Raw genomic sequence first — 22,923 nt, 5'->3', positions numbered from 1 at the left:
GGGGCTATCCTTCTCTGTCATGGCCAGAGGCCAGAGAGCATAAGATGAGCTCAACACATGAAAGAACTGTTCTCCTCAGCCCTCTCCCCCCTTCCCTCCCTCCCTCCTTCCCTCCCTCCCCCCTTCCCAGTATGGATCCCCCAGGCTGAGACTGGAGAAGCTGTTGAGCTTGAGCTTGGAGCCCAGGGCTGTGGCTTCTTGCAGCAGCTGCTCCACCGCTAAGCTATACACCCCCTCTGCTGTTCCTCAGATCCCTCACCACCCAAGCCTTTTGTTGATGTTGTCTTGGGGTTTTGGGGTTTTGAAACAAGGTCTATATAACTCTGACTGACCTGACATTTGTGATGTAGGCCAGTCTGGCCTTGAACTCATAAAGATCTTCCTACCTCTGCCTCCCTAGCTCTTGGACTTAAGTCCTATTTTCCACAACTATTTAAAAATGTCTATTACTGGCCGGGCGTGGTGGCGCATGCCTTTAATCCCAGCACTTGGGAGGCAGAGGCAGGCGGATTTCTGAGTTCCAGGCCAGCCTGGTCTACAAAGTGAGTTCCAGGACAGCCAGGGCTATACAGAGAAACCCTGTCTTGAAAAACCAAAAAAGAAAAAAAAAATGACTATTACTTTATTTACTTATTGGGGGCCATGCTCATGTGGCAACCAGAAGACAACTTCTGGGAACTGGTTCGGATCTTATACCATGTGGGTTCCCAAGGTCAGACTAAGGGCATCAGGCTGGGTGGCTCCCTTATGTGCTGAGCCATCTGGCTGGCTGGCCTTTTTCTTTTTTTTAAAGTGATACCCATTATTTTTCTGGTTGAAATAAAAAAAAGGAGTACATAGTGTGTGGAATACTGGTAAAAAGAAAAGTAAAATTGAATGAGAGTCATACCCATGCTGCTGCTCAGCATCTTCCGGATTGATGGATGGATGGATCCTGACCCAAAGTGGATCATTCAGGATCTATCTTTGAGGACCCAGAGCCTCCATGAGTTGGGATGTTCATTGTCGTACTGTTTGCAGAAGGGACAATGACTGTTAAGCCACGTGACTACCCGTCAATCAGCAGGGGACTATGGAGAATGACTGAATAAATAAATATTAGTGTGCCCAGACCCCGAAACGCTGAGCAGTGAGCGGGAAGAGGAGGACCGAGTACATGGGGATTGTGTTGAAAATGTCTGCACAGCCACTGCAAGACGAACAGGACTGCCGAACAGTGTACGTGCAACCTTAGATAGATGATAGGTAGGTTAGATAGATAGGTAGATAGATAGATAGATAGATAGATAGATAGATAGATAGATAGATAGATAGATAGGAAGGTAGATAGATAGATAGGAAGGTAGATAGATAGATAGGAAGGTAGATAGATAGATAGGAAGGTAGATAGATAGATACTGATAGATAGTTTTTGTTTGTTTGTAGCCTTGATTGTCTTGGAACTGACTATGTAGACCAGGCTGCCCTTGAATTCACGGAGATTCATCTGCCTCTGCCTCCCGAGTGCTGGGATTAAAGGCGATCACCACCACAACTGTCCTTTACAAACTCGAGAAAGGGTTTCTCTGTATCCCAGGCTGACCTTGAACTTGCTATGTAGCCCAGGCTACCTTAAACTGATTGTGTTCCTGCTTCCTTTTCCTAAGTTCTGAGATTACAAACGTACACCATCACTCCTGGCCATATATGAGCTCTCTGTCTCTCTCTCTCTGTCTCTCTGTCTCCCTCCAACTGCCCCTCGTGTGTGTGCATATGTGTGTGTAGAGTGGCTCAGGCTGGCCCCGAACAGGCAAGACTGAAGTTGAATTCCTGATCCTCCTGCCTCAATCTCCTAAGTGCTGGGAATTTATGCCTTTATGTGCAAAGGAAGCAGTATGGTAATGACTGTGAATGAGCGGGGGTGGGGGTGTGGGGAGAACTCACAGGTAAGATGACCAGTTTTGGGATGTTTCTTTGTTTGAATGCAGACAATCAGTCCATCTGTCATACTGGGTTTTTTTTGTTTGTTTTTTTTTTGTTTTTTGTTTTTTTTTGTTTTTTTTTTTTGTTTTTTTGGTTTTTCAAGACAAGGTTTCTCTGTGTAGCCCTGGCTGTCCTGGAACTCACCTTGTAGACCAGGCTGGCCTCGAACTCAGAAATCCACCTGTCTCTGCCTCCCAAGTGCTGGGATTAAAGGCGTGTGCCACCACTGCCCGGCTAGTCCATACTGTTTTTACAGTTCACATGACCAACATCTTAGTGAATAACAATCCCCAGGAAATGTCTCCTCACCATTTCTGGTGGGCACGGGCATTCTTTGTATGGCATTCCCTGGGGGATTCAGTGTAATGATGGCCATCTGAAGGACTGGGACAGAGGTCAATGGTACAGTGCTTGACTCACATTCTCGAGGCCCTGAGTCCAATTCCTAGCACTGAGGGAGGGAAAAAAAAGAAAATATCCATGAGTATTAGGAACTGTGCAGAGAGGCCTCTGGAGTACTTGATATTGTCTCTGTACAGAACCTCAGTTCCAACCACGCCTCTGCTAGATTATCACATCAGTTCCATGTTGGGTACAGTAAGAATTCTGGAATTTTGATTTCTTAAAAAAAAAATAACCCACAAATATTGTAAGAATGTGCTTTTGATTTAATCCCAGGTGTAGGGAGGTGGGGCTGCTTTGGACTGTCTGCCACAGCTGACTGTGATTTGCCTAGTGCTCTAGCAGAGACGTCATTTTGCCAGCTGCATAGTTTCTGTGATTGTGTGACCATTGGAATTCTGGGAACTTTTCAGAGGGTGTATAAATGCTATGGAGAGGCAGGGGTGGGTGGTTGTTGGTTGGAGGGGGTTGTGGTTTGTTAGTAGCTGTGCTCAAAGAACAAACAAAAGGAAAGAAATTAGATTCAAGGATCTCTCTTTTCTCTATCCTTCTTTCTGTCTCTAGTGATAGGGGGTGAAACTGGGGGTGGGAGGATAAAGTGCGGGGGATGGGGGTGGGAGAAGAACCCAGAAAGTACCTAAGGTCAGCTACAGTTCAGCCTTCTCCATTTCTCCCGCTAGTGTTAGAGGCTGAAGATAAAGAAGGTATTTGTGGTGATTTGAATAACAATGGCTCCCATAAGCTCATATAGTTGAATACTTAGCCATCAGGGAGTGGCCCTATTTTGAAAAGATTAGAAGGATTAGAAAGTGTGGCCTTAACAGAAGCTGTGTGTCAAATGGGGAAGGCTTTGAGGTTTCAAAAGCCCATGCCAGGCCTAGTCTGTCTGTCTGTCTGTCTCTCTGTGTGTGTGTGTTTCTATTGATCAGTATGTAGCTCTCAGCTACTGTTCCAGTGCCTGCCAACATGATGATAAGGGACTAAACCACTGAAGTTGTAAGCAAGCACCCAATTAAATACTTTCTCTTATAGCAGTTGCTTTGGTCACGGTGTCTCTTCATAACAATAGAACAGTGACTCAGGTAGTATTGTATCCAGTCACAAAGGCCAGAAGAAATTACATGATCGGCTAACCACATGCTGAAAATCACCACATCGGAGACCAGAAAGAAGTAGACCTAGGGCTGGCAAGCTGCTTCTGCAGGTAAAGAAGATCTGAGTTTGGTCCCCAGGATACACAAGGCAGAAGGAGAAAACTGACTCCACAGACATGATGTGGTATGCCACAGGCCACACAAATACAAACACACACACACACACACACACACCAAAATAACAACAACAACAATAATAGAAAAGAAGGAGGGTGAGGAGAAAGAAGAAGAAAAGAAGAAAAAAGAAAGAAGTAGATCTTCGAAAATGTGTCAGAATATATTGTAAAATGATGAGGAGAAAGGCAAGTTACAAGAGCAATTAAGAAAGCGTGGGCTCATTTTTATTTAATATGCTCTGGGAAAAGCCTGGAAGATATGCCAGGCTGTATGTATGATCTACCTATGCCTGTATGAATCCAGAGAAAGTGAGCTCCCAGTCCCCGCAGGTATGCAAATAAAGCGGGCTGTAGCTAGAAGGAACACTGCAGAACCCCACAGGGCTCTGACACCATCTGGGCTGTGCTGCTTGTGAGAAAGGGGCGGTGAGGAGCAGCGAACAGAGACCGTTCCCAAAGGAAAGGGTTAAGTATCCCGCGCTCCTGTGGGCGGGCTTGACGAGGAGATCGGCAGAGCCGGGCTCTGCTGGCCAAGCCTGAGCATCTCGGAGGATGCGCCTCCGGGAGCGGCTGCAGGGACGCGCGCAAGGTGAACGCATGGCTGCGGATGCAGCGCGCAGGTGAGGAGCTGGCCGAGGGAAGGGGAGATGGCGGGACCCAAGAAGGCAAGGAGCAAGGCTTACAGCCCCTTCGCGGGCATGGGCCTGCACGGTGCCAAACCCCACCCGGGACACTGCGGGAAGGCATGGAGCCAGGGAGAGAGAAGCTGGAGAAGGAGGAAGAGAGGTAACCCGAGATGGACCAGCTTCTGCAGGCTGTCCTGCAGAGGCCCTCACCCTGCTCCCCCCACCCCCTAGTCTCTGCGGCTGATTGATCTCATCTCCCCTCAGAACTGTCCAGCCATGGGGACCCTAATGCTAGGCAAGCTCCTGCCTGGACTGCGGGTGCCCACATCTCTTGCATCGGGGGTGGTAGGCAGATGGCATGTTATTCACTGAAGGCCCAGCTCAGCCATCTCCTCCTCTGCAAAGTCTACAGAGCTGTACGGGCTTCAGTATCTCTAGTATGTGTTTTCAGCTGGCTGTGCGACCTTGGACAAGTTGCTCAACCTCTCTGACTCTTGGTTGCCCACTCTCCTTTCCTGTGTGATGGGTACTTGCACCTGCTGTATGGGAAGGTTTAGAACAGAGGCCTAACTAAGCAAAGAGCTCAACACAGGGTATTATTATAACCTATATCCATATCAGGGGCCCCAAGTCCTTCCTTCGCACACCTCATCCCCAGCCTCAGAACTGAGGACTTTATGGGTCCCCAGACCCCAGCCTGGCCTATGAGCAGAACCTGGGGCTTAATAGATGTTTGAGAGAGGGCTTACCAAGACTTAAAGGCTGTCTGAATTAACGCTGTGACTGGACCCAAGAGGTCTTTGAATCCCCTGAAACTTCCCACAACCTCTGATGAGCCTAGGGGTACTCCTCGGAAGAGTCTCTGGGGTTACCTCTAACTTCTCCTAGTGTCTGAGCCACCAAAGGTGGCTGTGTCCAAGAGGAAAAGGACACAGCACCTGCCCCTAACACAGCTGGCCCTCAGCTGGCTGGCCACTGCTGATCCCTCCTACCTCCCTGGCCTACTTAAGGATGGACTTAGGAATAGGGACCTCTTGGGAATATATCTACCTGGGCCCGGATTGTACAGGGGCTGGAGGTGTAAAGGAAAAAGACAGGAGCCCCAGGCCAGCGGCAGACAGGAGATGATATACAAGGGAGCTTTGCTCCGGATAGGGAGAGCCAGGAACAGAAGGCATCCCTGGAGAGGAGTGTCTAGGCTAATACGAACTACCCTCCAATTGTCCCTGGACATGATGCCGACCTCTTTCCCTTTAAAAAACACTGCTTCTCAGACCGCCTCCTGTCGGAGCTCTCCAATCCACGTGATGGTTCACAGGAGCCCTTGCTGACTAGCCCCTGCCTGCTGACCACCAGCCACCCCAAAAGAGGTGTTCTGAACTCACTGAGTTCACGCCTGCTCCTGAGTCTTTGTATATGCTATTGCCGCTGCCAAAGGCTTTCCCCTCAGAGCGTCAAATGCTTGGCTCTCTTACCATTCTGCCTTTGCTTAAGTGTCTCTCTCCTCAGACAGGCTCTCCTGGCACCCCTGTGGAGACTCTCCTCTGTTATCATCTAACCACACTGTATTTTCTTCAAAGCTAAACTTTATAATTTTAGGGAGTCTCATTTCATAGTTCTCAGGCTGGCCTGCAACTTGCTAGGTAGATCACAGAGATCCTCCTGACTCTGCTAAGGATCTGAACTTTAACATTTTTAAAAAATTATATGTATCGTGTGTGTGTGTGTGTATGTGTCTGAGTGAGTGTCTGTGTGTGTACATGCATGCCTATTTGGAGATCAGAAAACAACCCAAGGGAATCAGTTTTCTCTTTCCACCATGTGGGTCCTGATCAAGGATTGAACTCTGAGGTCATCAGGCTTGGCAGCAAGCCCCTTTATCCACTGAGCCTTCTCACTGGCCGTTAGGTTAAAATCATTTATTGTCCATCTTACTTATATCTCTCCACAGTGGGGAGGGGGCAGTCTTCTCAATCTTGCTCAGCGCTATATCCCAAGGTCTGTTCAATTTATGTGTTGAACTAGAGAAGGGCTTATGAGGGAAGAAAGCTTTCCAGACAAAGGCTAAGGAGATAGAGCCCTGCTATCAAGTTCCTCCTGTGGGTCTGACCTTCATGTGTCTCATTAGTTATGCGTCATATGAATCCCCTTGAGGTAGACACTCTTGTTAGCTTCATTTTAGAGATAAAAGTTAAAACCACGATGCTGAGAAGCAAAGTAACTCACCCAGGAGACAAGATGCCAGGAATCTAACTCAGGGCCCTCCGCAAATGCAGGGGCATGTTCCTCTTTCGCTTTTATGAGAGCTGGATGTTGATAAATCTAATTTGAGGGCAGGCAAGAAGGCTTAGCAGCTAAAGAGGTTTGCCACAAAGCCCGATGGCCTGAGTTTGATCCCTGGGAACCACGTGGAAGGAGAGAACTGACTCCCACAGGTTGTCCTGCCCTCCAAGCACTTGCTGTGGCAAACATCCCCCCTTAATTAAACACCTAAATGTGATTTTAAAAACGTAAAATCTGTTTTCAGGGACTGGAGAGATGGCTTAGCCAGCCAGAGCAAGTAGCACTTCCTGCTCTTGCAGAGTATCCAGCACTGGGGTTAGGTGTCTCCCAGATGCCTGTAACTCAGCCCCTGGGGAATCCAACACTCTCCCCTGGCAATGGCAGGCACTGCACTTAACATATACAACTACTCCTGTCATATGTGTGTGTGTATACACACACACACACACACACACACACACACACACACACATATATATATATATATATATACACACATATATATATATATATATATACACACACACACATATGTGCATAGGTACATATATATGTATATCATATATAAAATATACTTAGTATATACAACTAAAAGGCTGGGCCTGTTAGCACACACACCTTTAATCACAGCACTCAGAAGGCAGAGACAAGTAGATCTCCATTAGTTCTATGCCATCTTGGTCTACATAGTTCAGGTCAGCCATGGCTATATAGACCCTGTCTCAAAAAATAAAATCTTGGGACTGGAGAGATAGCCCAGTGGTTACAAGCACTGGCTGCCCTTCCAGAGGACCCAGGTTCAATTCCCAGCACCTACATGGCAAATGACAAATGTCTGTAACTCCAGTTCCAGGGGATCCTATACCCTCACACCAATCAGTGCATATAAGATAAGCTAAATAAGTTATTTAATAAATGAAATTGTCAGGTATAGAAGGCATTCCATCCCGAGGGAACAGAACCTGGTGTCAGGACAGAGGCTGAGTCAGCTGGCCTGGCCGCAGTCTCGGAAAGCCAGGAATAGAACTTGCATTCTCTCCCAAGAGCAGTGGGGAGTCAGAAAGTTTTGAAAGCAAAGGAAGTGATGTGAGCAGAGACCCAGTTTTTTAAAACTTTAAAAGCCGGGCTGACACTGTTGTTTGATGCTTCTCTTCTTTCCCACCAGCCCCTGGAGGAAGTCATGGGACCCTTCAACCCTCACGCCATCTCCCTCTGCTTTATCTTTCCTTTCTCCGCTTTTGTAGACGGGTCCAGTGAAGCCTAGAAGTCAAGGGCTCTACACTCAGGCATTGAATTAGACCATGGCCCCCAGCCCACAGGCCTGCACATCTCCTCTTCTGCTGTTGCTGCTGCCATGCCTGGGGGCTGGCCCTGCCTTGGGCAGAGGCCTTCCCAGGCCCCTGGAGAACTCAGAACCTCACATGATCCCATCAGAGTCACAGACCTTTGACCTCTTCTGGGAGAAGCTGAGAAATGAGAGTTCCTGGCACAGCGGTGACCCTCAGGCCCGTGCTGAGGGGCCCAAGAAGCCCGCAGACCCTTACCTAGGACCAGCCCTGCATGGGCCCAAGGCAGCCCCTGGGGTCCAAGGTGAAAGACTACTAAGAGCTGATGACCTCCAGCTGGCCCGAGCATTCACCTCCCAAGGCTGGACAGGACCTCCTGACTCACAGGAGCTTCTGGAGCCTGAGGCACCAGAACCCCACCCTGTGCGAGCACCTCGTCTCACTCTTGTCACTACAACTCCCAGCTCCCTACTCTCGGCAGCCATACTTTCCACTGCCTCCCAGAAGCCTGGAGGCACAGCAGGGCAGCAGCCAGCTAGGAACGAGGAGCTAATAATGGTCAAAGCCGAGACCCACATCACACAGGCTTCCCCCTGGGACTTCCAGGGCTCTTCCCACACTCCGGTACCCGAGACAGATGCTGTGAGGACGCTGGTGTTGGGGAAGCAGGGGGGACATGAACAGGGCTTCCAGGAGGCTGTCCAGGGTCCCCTACTCACCCAGCAGGATCCAGTAGTCCCTGGGGTCGGCTCAACACCCCCAGTTAAAGTGGAATCCACCCCAGAGCCTGGAGCCCAGCTCGACCTGGCATTGGTCAGAAGCCTTCCTCTTCCTGAGGGGCTGCCAGCTGAACCCCCCAAAACTGGAGCTGGGGATACCTGGGAAGTCAGCTCTCTGGGACCCCAACCAGAACAGACCGATCTCCTTGGAGGACAAGATTCCCCAGCACCCCAGCCTATACCACCTTCAGCCTCAGACACTTCTGATGGGCACCTAAGACCAGGTAGGTATCAGCATGAGGGGGCTGAGTGGGGTTGTGAGGACCAGTGGTCCAAGGCAGATAGATGTAATTCTGCATGTCATTTCCCTCCTTTGGACAAATTGGAGTGATGGAGCCTTCCTCCTGAGGGGCAGGATTTGGGGGAGTATGGGAAGGTCAGACAAGGTAATGACTATTGCCATTTCAGCAGTATCCTCGCTGAATGGAGCCGACCCCATCTCCCCACAACGTGTGAGAGGAGCGATGGAGGCCCCAGGAACCCCCAAGTCCTTCATCCCTGACCTTCCAAATTCTGCTCAAGCTGCAAATGGAACAGAGAGCCCTGTGAGGGCCCTGCAGCCAGGTGAGGCCACGGCTAGGGGTGAGGGGAGAGAAACCAAGAACCTGTGCTTAGTGATGGGGCAGGGGCCAGGGCTAAATAGAGAAAAGCACCCGCTGAAAGGAATAGGTTAGGACCTCTGAGTCGCCGAACAAAGCAAACCAATGTTCCCTGGAAACTCCAGGACAAGACATCGGCTCTTTTGAGCTCGAATGTTCTTCTGTGCAACGTAGACCCATCTTGTACAGTCATACCCCATCCCCTCGGGAACCCCAGCACCCTGGATGCTGAGACAAGAGGATCACAAGTTTGAGGCCTGCCTGAACTACATACATACTGAGTTCAAGGCTGGGTGTGAGCAGCTCATTAAGACCCTGTTTCAAAATCAAAAATACAAAGGGTTGGAGACGCAACTTAGTGGTAGAGTTATTGCCTGGCATATGAAAGATCCTGGGTTTAATCCCCGGCACCATCACTACTACCACAAAAAAAAAAAAAGGAAGGAAGGAAAGGAAATTTACATCTGTCTTGTCTTTGATGGGAACCAAGATAGACATGTGCCCTCACCATGACCCAATGACTGTGGCAGGTGCTATTATCGCCATTTGACAGACAACCTTGGAAAATTAATTTACCAACTATACTTTTGAATATGGAAAAATCAAAAGCACTTTTGTGTTTGTTTGGGGTTCTGTTGTGTTGTTTCTTGTTTGTTTGAGATGGGGGTCTCAGGTAGCCTAGACTGATGTTGAACTCATTGTGGTTGCTGGAGATGGCTTTGAAGTCCTGATCCTCCTGCCCTGCCTCCTATTACAAGCATGTACCTCCACCCCTCCCCCACTCTCAACAGCACTTCCCGAGGGACCCTTTTAATGTTGTTATTATTTCAGATGAAGCCGAGGATTGGCCGGGTCGCCCACAAAGCCACCCTCCAGCACCCCCTGTCCAGGCCCCCTCGACATCTCGGCGTGGTCTCGTTAGAGTCACCACACAGAGAGCTCTGGGCCAGCCACTCCCTCCGGAGCCCTCAGCCAGCTCCATAGTCCCCATCCCAGCTTCTAGCCCCCCAGCCAATGCCACCGCACCTCCCCTGCGTTGGGGACCCCTTCGGCGGGTGCTGAGTTTCTCCTGGGAGCTTCATGTGTATGGGGTGGGGGTGCTTTTCCTGCTTCCAGCATTATTGGCATTGGTCACAGTGGCAGCCGCCCTAGCGGGACCCCGATTAGCACTAGTGGCTGCCGCGCTGGTATTGGTGGCTTCAGGGCTGCGATCTGCCTACATGCTCACGGATCCTTATGGCTCTCAGGCGCGACTGGGAGTACGTGCAGGTCTGGTGCTATACAACTTGCCCTTCCCCTTGCTACTCACTGCACTGGCAGCACTCACCCTGCTGGGCTTGGGTGCTGGTCTGCCACAGCCTCTGCAGAAGCCGCTGCTGCTGGGAATTGTGGCACCGGTGCATGGCACATGTTTGCTGGCTACAGACCTGTTCTCCACCAGCCCTGTGCTCAACCTTCTAACACAAGGCTTATCTTGCGCCTGGGGCGCCTCAGTGGCTCTGGGCACACTCTGCCTGTGCCGTCGACGCCTGCTGGAAGGCCCTCGGGGCTGGGATGCCAGTCCAGGGCCCCGGCTGTTGGCTGTGGCGGGCTCACTGGGGCTGTTGGCCAGTGGTCTGCAGTTGGCGGCCTCTCTCTGGCTGTACCCAGGGCCTGGCCGGGAGGGTCGCTTCTCCTGGGCTTGGTGGGGCGTGCACTTCTGGCTGCGCCTGCTGGAATTGACCTGGGCACTGGCCCTGGCGCTAGCTGCCCTGGCTGCCACTCGTCCCAGGCCGCCCACGGAGCACGCTTGCTGGGCTAAGCTGCTGCGTCTGGCGTGCCCCGCGCCTACAGGGAAGAGCGAAGTTCCCGAGAGACCCAATAACTGCTATGCGGGGCCCAGTGGCCTGGGCACAGGCGGCCTGGACATCAGCAAAAGTCTCATCCGCAACGCTGCTGGGGAAGCTGGGCTTCCTGTCACTCCTGGTTCTGGACCCTGGGGTTCGGCTGCATCGCTGGGTCGCGGTCGTCCAGGTGGCCAGAGGATGTCCCGGGGCAGTGTGGGGCCCGCACCGTCGCTGAGCGAGCTGGATCTGCGGCCACCGTCACCTATCAATTTGAGCCGCAGCATCGACGCCGCGCTCTTCCGGGAGCACTTGGTTCGAGAGAGTGTGTTCCAACGCTGTGGTCTCCGTGGCTTGGCCTCCTCGCCGACAGGGGGCGCCCTGCGGCCTCGCCGCGGCAGCCAGCCCGATGCCGAGCTCGACGGCGCGGGCACATCATTGCTCCGAGGCCGCTGCCGCTCGCTCACCGAGGTGTGCTTGCGCACGTCGCTCCCGCAGCACGTGATGGAGCCGCCCGTCGGCGCGGCGGCCGCGGGGACTTCGGGCAGCTCCCTGGACAGTTTCTCCAAGGGCTCGCTGAAGATCAGCTGGAACCCGTGGCGTCACGGGCTGTCATCCGTGGACAGCCTGCCCCTAGATGAACTGCCCAGCACCGTGCAGCTGCTGCCACCACCTACCCCAGTCCCTGCTCCTGCCCGGGCGGGGGAGCCTCAGGGCGAGGGCCAGTCGCGTTGCAAGTCCAGCGAGTCTCACAGCGCCTCTAGTGACACTATAGAGCTCTAAGCACCTACGGAGAGAACCTGTACCCTCTCCTCAATGTCCACAAGAAGAGGCTGAGCCAAGACAGTTGAGCATTTGAAAAATTGGCCCTCCCGGGCCTCCACCAGACTGCAGCTCCCGGGTACAGCCGGGCTTGAATTTACCCAACTCGTTTTTTGTTTTTGTTTTTTTAATATCTCTATTTTTTTCAGCAGATATTTTGCACAGAGGCCGTGAGTTACACGGAACACAGGGTGGATGTGCATGGATTTGATCATGGGGGCCAGGGGCCAGGTACCCCTGACCCTCTCAGTGTGGAGAGATGCACCTCACTTGTCCAGACTGACTGTCCTCTTTGTGCCAAAGAAATAAAAACCCTTCCGATTGGGCTCATGCCTCGCTCTGGTCAAGCCAGGGTCTCTCCTCACAGCAGAGACCTCTGGCTTTGGTAGGTACAGCCACCCCTATCTCACTAAAAACCCGTCTGTTGTGGAGTCCCCACCTCCTGCAAACCCCATATAAGGCCTAATCGGAAAGTATCCTGCCCACTTCCGGAAATGAGAACAGCTGGGGTTCAACCCAGGAAGACCGACTCCTAAGCTGGTTCCTCTGTCATCTTTCCCCTTCCTCCATTTCTTGCTGGTTTTTATTTAAAAACATTGTTTTTTGTAGATTTATTTTATGTGTATGAATGTTTTGCCTGCATGTCTATGTGCACCATGTGTGTGCTTGGTACCCAAGGTCAGAGACTGAGTCCAGTCCCTTAGGACTGGAGGCTGGATGGCTGTGAGGCACTGCATGGGTGCGGGGAATTGAACCTGGAGTCTCTCTGCAAGGGCAGCAACTGCTCCTAACAGCCTCCCTGTCTCCCCAGCCCCTTTCCAGCACTTCTCTAACATGGCAGCCCATGATTCCCCAGGGCTGTAGAAAACTTCACTTTAGTGGCAGTGGTGGGTTGTTAAGACTGAAGCTTTTCCCATTTTCAAGACCGTCCTTTATTTCCTGAGATGAATAAATAAGTCGATGGCTAGGGCGTGGGCGGTGAATACACAGCTGGAGCTGGCAGCATGCACCTGGCAAGGGGCCTATGGGGGCCCACCCCTGAGGGGACACCTCTCATCCGGGTCAGGGGCCAAAGCCCACCTGCAACCTCCCTGGGGAGAAACTGTCTTGGGATTCATACACGGTGAGGCCTGCCAGTGTCCTAGGCTAGGATCTCGTGGCATCTGCTTCAGGACCTCTTTTTCAACCCCCTGGGGCCACTGGGGTCCTGGGCTGCTCAGTAAGGCAGGTAAAAGGGTGTTTACCCCAGTCTCAAAGAGAAACTATGCTGTCCCAGGTATCCATAGGGAGAGAGAAATAACCTCTAGGAGCAGCCTGGGTGGGAGGAAATCCTGTGAGTGGCGGCAGGGATTATCTACCCTTGATGAAGCCCTCCAGCACACGGTCACTCCGCTCTGACAACCAGTACCCAGTCATGGCTGCCACAGCTCCAATGAAGATGGCAGTGAACACCAAGTCACCCTTGGCAGCAAGCGTGGCCAGCGCACAGATGATTACACCAAAGAACATCTGCTGCAGAACCACCATTTCATCCTCCGTCATCTCCGCAAAGAAGCCCGCCGACTCTGCAGAGGAGGTGCGCCTGTCACTGCCTCCTTCCTGGCAGTTCCCGGAGCTGCCCACACCTCCCACACGCCTGATCACGGCTGCCCGGGCCCGCCTAGCTCACCAAGCACAAGCAGCATTCACTACTGAGAAAGCCTTGCAGGAGCTACCTCACTAAGCTCGAAGGAAGCTGGGAGGTGAAGGGACTGCTCAAAGCTTTGAAGGACGGTCCCTGGGAACATCAGAAAACTTGGGATAGGTGGAGTTTGCTGCCAAATCTAATTCTCTTTCTACGCGGAGGTGAGACCACCAAAAGCCGACCTTGAGGATGCACAGGGACTGAGTCTCAGGGCAGCCTCTCTGGGGGCTGGGTAGCAGTGGGGTGGGGCCCGGAGGAGGAGCTTGTCTGCTCTCCCTCAGGAGCAGTCCAGCCTCCCACCCTGCTTACCCGGGACCTGCTCCTTCACGCAGATGCCGTCCTCCTGTCTGTAGCCCTCAGCACAGACACAGCGGTAGCCTCCCTCCGTGTTTTCACACTTCTCATTCTCTCCTGGACACACCACAGTCTCACACTCATCCACATCTGGGGGTGGGGGAGGGGAACAGGTCAGGGTGCTGACTGCCACAGGCTCCCCGCACAGCTCCCCACGGTCTCAGTGTGCATCCTTCCTTCCCTTGCCTCCCCCATACTCCAGCCCCTTTTGGCAGAAGACTCACCTAGGCACTTGGAGCCCACCTGCTGGTAGCCACGGCTGCACTTTTTGCAGCGCCCTGGCCCTGCTCCCATACAGCCCAGGCAGGCCTTTGCACAGTCTGAAAAAGAGAGGGCAGAAGTGAGGGGTGCCCCCCCCCCCGCCCCAATCTCAGGCTCTGGAGCCTGAATAGCAGAAGTTCGGAGGGAAAGGCCTGAAGCACCACCTCCTGTCCCTCTCTTCCATTCCAGCCTCTCCCTTGGGCAGCCGACACTGACCTCGGCACTCGTAGGATCCTTCTGTGTTCACACAGAACTGGTCAGCTCCACAGGTGGCTTGCTCTGTACCACACTCATCGATGTCTGTGGAGAGGGCAAAGGTTGGGAGTGTCCCTTTGCAGAGGAATTACGGCAGGACTGTCCAGGAGTGGACTTGTCTATGATCGCAAATGTGGTAGATGCTGCAGGCCGACTACCAACTCTTAAGTAAGGGCAGCTGGATTAGCGCTATCCTGTCAGACACTCGAGCCCTGCGGCTAGGTGCAGCCCTCTGCCTGGGATGGAGATGTTACTTAAAAACAGCCCTTGGGCTGGTGAGATGGCTCAGCGGGTAAGAGCACTGACTGTTCTTCCAAAGGTCCCTGAGTTCAAATCCCAACAACCACATGGTGGCTCAAAACCATCCGTAATGGAGTGTCTGAAGACAGCTACAGTGTACTTACATATAATAAATAAACAAATAAATCTTTAAAAATTAAATTAAAAAACAGTCAACCCTGCTGGACAGTGGTGACGCACGCCTTTAATCCCCAGCACGTGGGAGGCAGAGTCAGGTGGATTTCTGAGTTTGAGGCCAGCCTGGTCTACAGAGTGAGTCCCAGGACAGCCAGGGCTACACAGAGAAACCCTGTCTCGAAAAACCAAACCAAAAAAACAAAAACAAAAACCAGTCAGCCCCTTCTCACTTCCTGAGTGCTGAGACCTGAAGCAGGAGGTGGCTGTGACTCAGCATCAGCCATCCAAGGGGACCACCATAGGCAGAGGGGACCTGGGTCCCTGAGGGCCTGACTAGACAGCTTCACTGCTAAGCTGGACCACTCACATCAGAAGAAAAGGGGGGTGTGGTTTTTGTTTGTTTGTTTGTTTGAAACAGTGTTTCACTTTGCAACCTTGACTATCTTAGAACTCACTCTGTAGCCCAGGCTGGCCTCAAACTCCCCTGAGATCCCCCTGCCTCTGCCTCCCAAGTGCTGGGATTAAATGCACGTGCTACCACCTGCTGGGTGTGTAGGGTCTCATGCAGTCCAGGCTGTCATGAAACTACAGTCCCCAAGGGTGACCTTGTCTCCTCATCTTCCTGTCGCTACCACCCCAGAGCTAAATCCTAGGCAGGCATTACCATGCCTGGCTTTAAATTCCTGTCAATTTTTTTTTTTTTTTTTTGGTTTTTCAAGACAAGGTTTCTCTGTATAGCCCTGGCTGTCCTGGAACTCACTCTGTAGACCAGGCTGGCCTCGAACTCAGAAATCCGCCTGCCTCTGCCTCCCGAGTGCTGGGGCTAAAGGCGTGTGCCACCACGCCAGGCCCTGTCATTCTTTAAGAAAAAAAAAAAATTACTTCTTATTTGCATGCATGTACGTGTACGAGTGTGGGCACACTCATGCCACAGCACACACGTGGAAATCAGGGGACAACTTTGCTGCGGTTGGTTTTCTCCTTTCAGCATGTGTGTCTCAGGGACTGAACTCCGGGCTTCAGCCTTGGCAGCAAGCGCCTTTAACTGCCGGGTCATCACTTTAAATCCCACTCTAGATGTTTGTTGTTGTTGCTTTGTTTTTGTAAGATTTGTTTTGCTCCACATGGTGATGTCCCCCTTTAATCCCAGCACGTGGGTGGCAGAGGCAGCTTGATCCCTGATTTCAAGGCCAGCCAGGCCTACAGAGCAAGTTCCAGAACAGCCTGGGCTACATAGAGAAACCAAAACAAAAGATCTGGCCAAAGAAGCACCTCTTCTAAGGTACTCCTGGTTCATCAGTGCCCTGCACTGAGCTGGGTGTGGACATGACTCTTCCACAGCATGCAGGTCTTTCTGCTTTATAAACATCTAGCTTGCTGCCAGCCAGCCAGGCTGAGGGTCCCATATGAAGGAGCCTGTACTGGTGTAGGCAGGCATATGTGTACATAGGGAATAAAACCTGCCCTCCCGCCATGTTCCCCCCACTTACCTACACACTTGAGGTGATGCAGGGCCCAGCCTTTCTTGCACTGCAGACAATGGGATTCCTCAGGTCCCGTGCAGCGGGCACAAGGACCAAAACACGCTGGGTAAAAAGCAGACAGGGTGAAGATGGGCAGGCAGGTATCCCGGCTCTTCCCGCCCTACACCACAGCTTCTGGCTACCTACCCGAACATACCAGATGGCTGCTGTTGCGCTCCGCCTCAAAGTAGCCAAGGCCACACTGGCCACAGGCCTCGCCCCCATAGCCGGCTTGGCAGTCACAGTGCCCGCTGCCCCCTCGAGTCCCTTCCCCTTCACACTGCCCGTAGCCACCGCAGGGCCTCTCTGTGCCCCCAGGACATGCTGTGGGCAGACATCAGTTGGGTGAGATCTTATACACAACTTTGTCATCCAAGAGACTATTTTCTATGTTGGTTCTAAATATTTCTAAAAAGAAAAAGTAACTTTATTATTCACACAGAAGCTATATGTAATAGCCTATTGTAAAACAATTGGGTAAACCTTATTCTTATTTGCCTCCTTTTTCTTTTTTTTCTCTTTTGAGAGGTCTCATACTCAGTTATTTTTCATGCACGCACAAAGACACACACATACACGAGTGTGTGTTTGTGCTTGAGACACAATCTTCAGGAAGTCCAGAGAATTTATCTGAATAGACTGAAAATCCTCTAGCCTCAGCCTCCTAAATACTAGCATTACAGGCCTGTACCTCCACATCTTTTCTAAAGACTAAATCCGTCATCCCAGCAACTAACCCTTCACCTTGTTCACAGGAGCAATAGCTCTAATGCAGGCTAGGCGCTTGGCATGGTGGCACATGCCTGCAATTCCAACACCCAGAATGCTGATTGAGAAGGATTACAAGTTCAAAGCCTGGGCATAAATTAATTAGACTGGACTGTACCAAGTTCAGCTCTTGACTAGGTATTGTGGAAATAGACAGACAGGGATAATGGGGGCTTTGGGGCATGTGCTTGCCCCTTCCCAGTCTGACCAGACATGTGAATGAAGGAAGCAGAGGTGAGGCATCATTTATTTAATAACAACTACAGCCACACTGCACCTGGCTCAGGCTAGCCCTGTAGGACAGGCCAGAGCAGGGGTCTGGAGATCTTAAGGGAGCAAGCTGAACTCACCCAGTGTGGCCTAGCTTCCCGGCCTCCGCCAGCCCCTCCCACTCCCAAAGAGGATCAAGAAAGACTCACGCAGGCAGGAGGGCCCAAAGGTGCCAGAGGGGCAGCAGAGCTTCAGGGAATCGGAACAGAGCCACTGGAAGAGGTCGGGGGCTTCCTGCTGCCTGTGAGAAAGGGGCAGAAAGGCTGAAAGGCGAGGGTGCTGTGGGAGTGGCTGCCTGCTCCTGCCCTCCCTGAAGCTGGAATTCAGCTCAACTTGGGCATGTGTCCTGGGAACCCCTTGACCAAGGAAGGCCCTTTGGGCAGAGGAGTAAAGAGGCTCAGTGTGAGGGCCTGGTACCCAGGGGCAACTCCTCAGATCTGGATTGGGAAGGCTCCAAACCAAGCTGCCATGCAACTGCTTCTTGGCCAAGTCAAAGCCACATCACCGGGGCATATCTGTAACCCCTCCCACTCCTCACCTGTGAAACCACCAGTTTTCCACCAGCTCCTCGCTCAGCTCGAGCAGGCGGTGGCACTCGAAGTCTGACCTGCTGCACACGCCCTCCAGCACCTCCACCAGGCGGGTCTCACTGAGTACACAGGACAGGGTGATAAGAACATGGTCTGCCCACCGGCTCCTCAGGTCGCTCTCCACCCCCTGACCCCCATACGTGACACTACCAAGGAAGGGCCATGGAGCATTAGTGACAGCCAGGCTAATGGCTCTGGAAATCAGACAGACCTAGGTCCGAGACGAGGCTGTCTGTGTGATTTGGGCACGTCATGAAGTCTTGTTTTCGTTTCTCACCCCTGACCCCTTGGTTGTAATCAGGTTCTCACTACTTCAACAAGGATGGCCTAGAACTCTCCTACTGCTACATCCCACTGTGCACCACCATGTTGGGCACACTTCTGTGTTTTCCTTCTGTCAAGCAGAAACAGTTAACACTTCTGCAGGTGAATCCTGAGTCCTCAGTTCCTGCATCTGACCTGGGCTAGCAGGGATGGTCGCGCTGAGAAGACAGGACTGAAATCACACCACTGGGCTGGAAGGGGTAGCTCAGAGGTTGAAAAAGGATCCCCACACCCCCTGCAAATATATGATCTTTCAAGTGCAGGCAAGGGATGTAGAAAAACCAGATTCCCGACTGCACTGCATGGGAGATGGTGCAATCAGCTCTAAGGAGCCACCATGACTCAGCAATTCCTCTCCTGGGCACAGAGGCCAAACAAATGGGAAACAGGTGTTCAACCCTTGCACACAAATGCTCACAGTCGCAAAGTTCATAACAAGCAAAGGGCAGACAACAACTCAACTGTCCCGTTAACCAACGAAAGAAAAAGTAGCAGGCCCATTCAAAGGTAAATTATTTAGTCATAAAAGGAATGACGTACAGCCCAGCACATACCGCACAATGGGGATGAGCTGTGGGAAACATTACCCTAAGTGAAGGAAGCCAGACATAAAAGGCTGCGTGCCACAGGATATCAAAGCAATCAGATAAGCCACACAAGTTTCTGCTTGATGAGAGCATATTAGAGTTGCCAGGAGCTTGTGGGAAGGAATGATGCAGACGAGCAAGCAGCTTAATGCGAATAAGATTTCTTTCTGGGTGATGAATATGTTCTAAAGCCAAAAGTGATGGCATATATCTGTAATCCCAGCATTCCAGAGGCTAAGGCAGGAGGATCACTGAGTTAGAAGCCAGTACTATGTAGCTGTGTACAACTTTAACCTCCTGCTTCTGCCTCTGTCTCCCAAGTACTAGAATCGCAGGTGTGCACCACCGAGCCTGGTTGTATTAGGTGCTGGGGAAGGAGCCCAGGGTACTGTGCACGTGAGGGAAACCCTCTAGCAACTCAGCTACATTCCCAGCCTGTTACATTCTTTTATGTGTATTTTACAATTTAAGAAATTAATATATAAACAAGATGTAGTTGCTCACACCTGTGGTCTCATCACTTGGGAAGTATTGGCAAGAAGATTAGGAGTTCAAGGTCAGTTCGTAGGAGATCATATCTCAAAACCAGAATTTTGCTGGGCGTGGTGGCGCACACCTTTGATCCCAGCACTTGGGAGGCAGAGGCAGGTGGATCTCTGAGTTCGAGGCCAGCCTGGTCTACAGAGTAAGTTCCAGGACAGCCAGGGATACACAGAGAAACCCTGTCTTGAAAATAAATAAATGGGAAAAGACTTGTGAGCATATATATACACGTGTACCTGCACACACACACACATGTATACACACACAAATATATAACATAAAAATTAGTTTAATTATACTACAATCTCAAAAAATGAAAGAATTAAAAATATTAAAAACAAACATGTTGTAACATATCACGTATTTAAAATGGTCTGACACAGTGGAATACTAGAGGAGCCAATTTAGCAAAATAAACCAAGAAAGAGGAGAAAGGAAAGAAATGGGGGATTACTAAGATGGCTCAAGAGATCCAGGCATTCACACCAAGACTGAGCCTGAGAACCTGAGTTCGATCCCCAGGATTCAAGCAGGAGGAGGAAGAAGTGACTCCTGAGAGGTGTGCACATGTGTCCACAATCACACACACACAGAGGAAACAAAGGACAAAACATTAGGAAGAAGCTAAGTGTGGTGGCACACACTTGTAGTCCCAGCACTGTGGAGGCAAAGAGAGGCGGACCTCTGTGAGTTCAAGGCCAGCCATGACATACAGTAAGACCTAGTATCAAAAGTGGAAAAAAATACGTAATAGAATAAAACTTTTAAAGGAAAAGACAGAAGAACCCGGAAGCCATTATACAGCAGAAGTACTCTTGGTACTACTGCCTTCCTAAGTGAGGAAATTGAGGGAAAGAAAGGGCCAGAGTTGCAGAAAAATAAATTTTTCTCCCTAGTGGGAACCATCATCCAACCACAGTACCAAGGATCAGGTGAGGGAGCTGTAGCGTGGAGAGAAGAGCAACCCTAGCATTCGTGAAAACAGCAAGACCCCACCAGCGGCCTAAACTGGGACTCTTCACGACCCCTCCTTTTGTGTCACCTTGACAATCTAGAGGGCCTCTTCAGTCCCTGTCTCTAGGCCTACCTGTCCCTCGAGCTTTGGAATAAGATGGAAGCTATCTGGGTGTCCAGGGCACATCTCACCCCACCATGTTCAGAGACCTGGCCTGACCCCACCCCTGCTCATGGCCTCTCTGCAGTTAGAAAACACCTGCAGCTGAGCAGTGGGGGCACACGCCTGTAATCCCAGCACTTGGGAGGCAGAGGCAGGCGGATTTCTGAGTTCGAGGCCAGCCTGGTCTACATAGTGAGTTCCAGGACAGCCAGGGCTACACAGAGAAACCCTGTCTCGAAAAACCAAAATAAGAAAAAAAAAAAAAAGAAAACACCTGCACACCTCACCCAGTCAATAGTACTCTCTCTCGTGCTCCATAAGGAATCTATCATGTCAACTGATGATCTCCAAAGGATGCTCAGATTTCAACTAGCTCTGTATGCACCACTGAATGTCTTGCTAGTCCATGCTGCCTTTATACCTAGACTAAAGAAGCCCCTCTCCCCACTCCCTAGCTGCTCTCCCCACTCCCTCCATGCTCCCCTGGCTTCTTGTACTTTGTGAGTGTGAGTGATCTCTTCACTTAAGACCTGGAGAGATGGCTCAGCAATTATTCAGTTCCCACCACAGACATAGTGGCTCCCAATTCCTCTAACTCCAGTTCCAGGAAATCCAGTGTCCTTTCTGGCCTCCCATTCAGGACATCTAAACTCCTCTCTAGAACCTTCTGCTCACTCTGCTCCAGCCACCTTTGGGAGAAACAGAAGGTCGGCCCCCCTACTGTTCAAACGGACCATCCTGAACACATCCCACCCACCTGTGGTCTACCCACATTCTTGTTCTTCACCTGACAGGTTGTGTGTACTGTTTGTGTCTACTCTACTAAAAAAGCAAGTTTCTCGAAGATGGGGCTTGGTTTCCTTATCTGCTGTACTGTAAATGTTCAGGATCTGGGGAGCGAAATGCTTCCGCAGAGAATCTATCCAACATCATCAACAGAAACCCAGAGTTGGGGTAGATACCCTGCCCCCACCTTCTTACCTGTCTTTGTATTTGGACAACTTCTCTTCCTCCCAGGCCGTGTTTCCACCCCCGAAGTTGTCCCGGATGGTTCTCTCCAGGCCCTGCATATGGAAGAAATTAGGAATATCTAAGTACAGAGCTAGACACATTCATTTGGATTTTTTATTAGTTTGTTTTTTGTTTTGTTGTTGTTTCTGAAACAAGGTTTCTCTGCATAGTCCTGGCTGTCCTGGAACTTGGTCTGTAGACCAGGATGCCCTGGAACTCAGAGATCCACCTGCCTCTGCCTCCCCAGTGCTGGGACTAAAGGAATGTGCCGGCACTCCCGGCCTAACATTCTAACATTTCATTATTTTATGTTATTGACCAGAAAACTGAGGCACTGTGACACACCTTACCCAAATGCCATACAGTTAAAGCCAGCAACCCACACTGGGACTAGACACCATGCAGATTTGCAGAGAGAGCTCCCTGCTCTCCAATAATGGGCCCCTCCCTCGTGGCTATTAGTGCACCCACCTTGTTGAAGTTGTCCACCAGTGCCCGGCAGGTATGACACGGATGGGGCTCAGCTCGGGGAGAAGGATGGGGAGGAGGAGAGGGTTGGAGCCAGACAGGTCCTGGGAGGCTCAGAAACAGGCTCAAGCACCAGAGCAGAGATGGGACCAGGCCCCTTGGGGGCAGTGGAGCCATCTTTTCCCAGGCTGGGGACGTGCAGATAGAGGGCAGGGGGAGGGTTCACTGGAGAAGCCAGGCTGTAAGGGAGGAAAGCGAGGCGCCTTGGGGCTCAGAGCCCCAGACCTACGTAATTACAAAACGAGGATAAACTGGGGTAGTGGAAGCAGAGGCGCTGGAAGGGGTGAAAGAGCCTAATCTACGATTCCAGCAGAGAAATTATTTCTCCGTTACCGTAGGGGGAGGTGGCCGGGATCGCGGGCAAAAGAATAAGCGTCAGCCCATTGTTTTAGGGTCTCAGTGAGTTATTAGGGGCCAAAATTAGAGAGAGGGTTGGATCCCAAAATATTCCGAGAGAAAGGCGGATGGGCGGTCCTGGAGGAGGAGCCCGGATCCGGATATGAAGAGAAGGGGTCAAGTTCAGAGCCTCTTTGGGAGATGGAGGCACAGCCTGAAACAGGACTGGGAGGATCCAAACCCTGCTAGACCTTAGAGGAGGAGGGAAAAAAAAAAAAAAAAAGTCCCCGCCTCCGCCCCGGGCGCTGTGGGCCGAGTCGCCTCAAAGCCACCGCCTCCGTAAAAAGTACACCCTTCTTCAACGCCGCAGTCCGGAGGGCGGGGCCTTCTCCCAGCCAATTATGGAAAGCCATGTGCCATGGCGTCACCCTACACTAGCCAACCAGAAGCGGCTCCGGGCTGCACCTGTCCGGGCTTTAAAGGGCAGCGGGGTTAAAGGCTCT

General features: G+C 51.5%; 2 protein-coding genes across 8 annotated transcripts; one reads left to right on the top strand and one right to left on the bottom strand.

Annotated features, from left to right (window-relative positions):
• The first annotated feature begins 4,021 nt into the window (after positions 1-4,021).
• Prrt3 (proline-rich transmembrane protein 3) lies at positions 4,022-12,466 on the top strand. Of its 6 annotated transcripts, none has more exons than XM_030255299.1 (4): positions 4,022-4,254; positions 7,788-8,832; positions 9,020-9,172; positions 10,039-12,466. In XM_030255299.1, the coding sequence occupies exons 2-4, from the start codon at positions 7,845-7,847 to the stop codon at positions 11,811-11,813; spliced, it is 2,916 nt and encodes a 971-aa protein (XP_030111159.1). In that variant the 5' UTR covers positions 4,022-4,254; positions 7,788-7,844; the 3' UTR covers positions 11,814-12,466. The 6 variants fall into 6 exon arrangements, with proteins under 6 accessions (XP_030111159.1, XP_006505906.1, NP_001276629.1 ...); XM_006505843.4 differs by having other exon boundaries at positions 7,709-8,832; NM_001289700.1 differs by having other exon boundaries at positions 4,173-4,254; positions 9,017-9,172; positions 10,039-12,465.
• Positions 12,467-12,760: 294 nt separating this feature from the next.
• On the bottom strand, positions 12,761-22,748 carry Creld1 (cysteine-rich with EGF-like domains 1). 2 transcript variants are annotated; one of them, NR_145485.1, is made up of 10 exons: positions 22,028-22,748; positions 21,527-21,609; positions 17,923-18,033; positions 17,534-17,625; positions 16,504-16,670; positions 16,314-16,409; positions 14,368-14,451; positions 14,115-14,210; positions 13,846-13,980; positions 12,761-13,417 (listed from the first exon to the last, which is right to left on the bottom strand). NR_145485.1 is itself a non-coding variant. In NM_133930.2 (10 exons), the coding sequence occupies exons 1-10, from the start codon at positions 22,199-22,201 to the stop codon at positions 13,203-13,205; spliced, it is 1,263 nt and encodes a 420-aa protein (NP_598691.1). In that variant the 5' UTR covers positions 22,202-22,748; the 3' UTR covers positions 12,761-13,202. The 2 variants fall into 2 exon arrangements, 1 of the variants encoding a protein (NP_598691.1); NM_133930.2 differs by having other exon boundaries at positions 16,494-16,670.
• Between the last annotated feature and the right edge of the window lie 175 nt (positions 22,749-22,923).

The sequence above is a fragment of the Mus musculus genome, chromosome 6 (genome assembly GCF_000001635.26).
Source record: "Mus musculus strain C57BL/6J chromosome 6, GRCm38.p6 C57BL/6J".
Lineage (NCBI taxonomy): Eukaryota > Metazoa > Chordata > Mammalia > Rodentia > Muridae > Mus > Mus musculus.
This window is presented reverse-complemented; position numbering and strand designations above follow the sequence as displayed.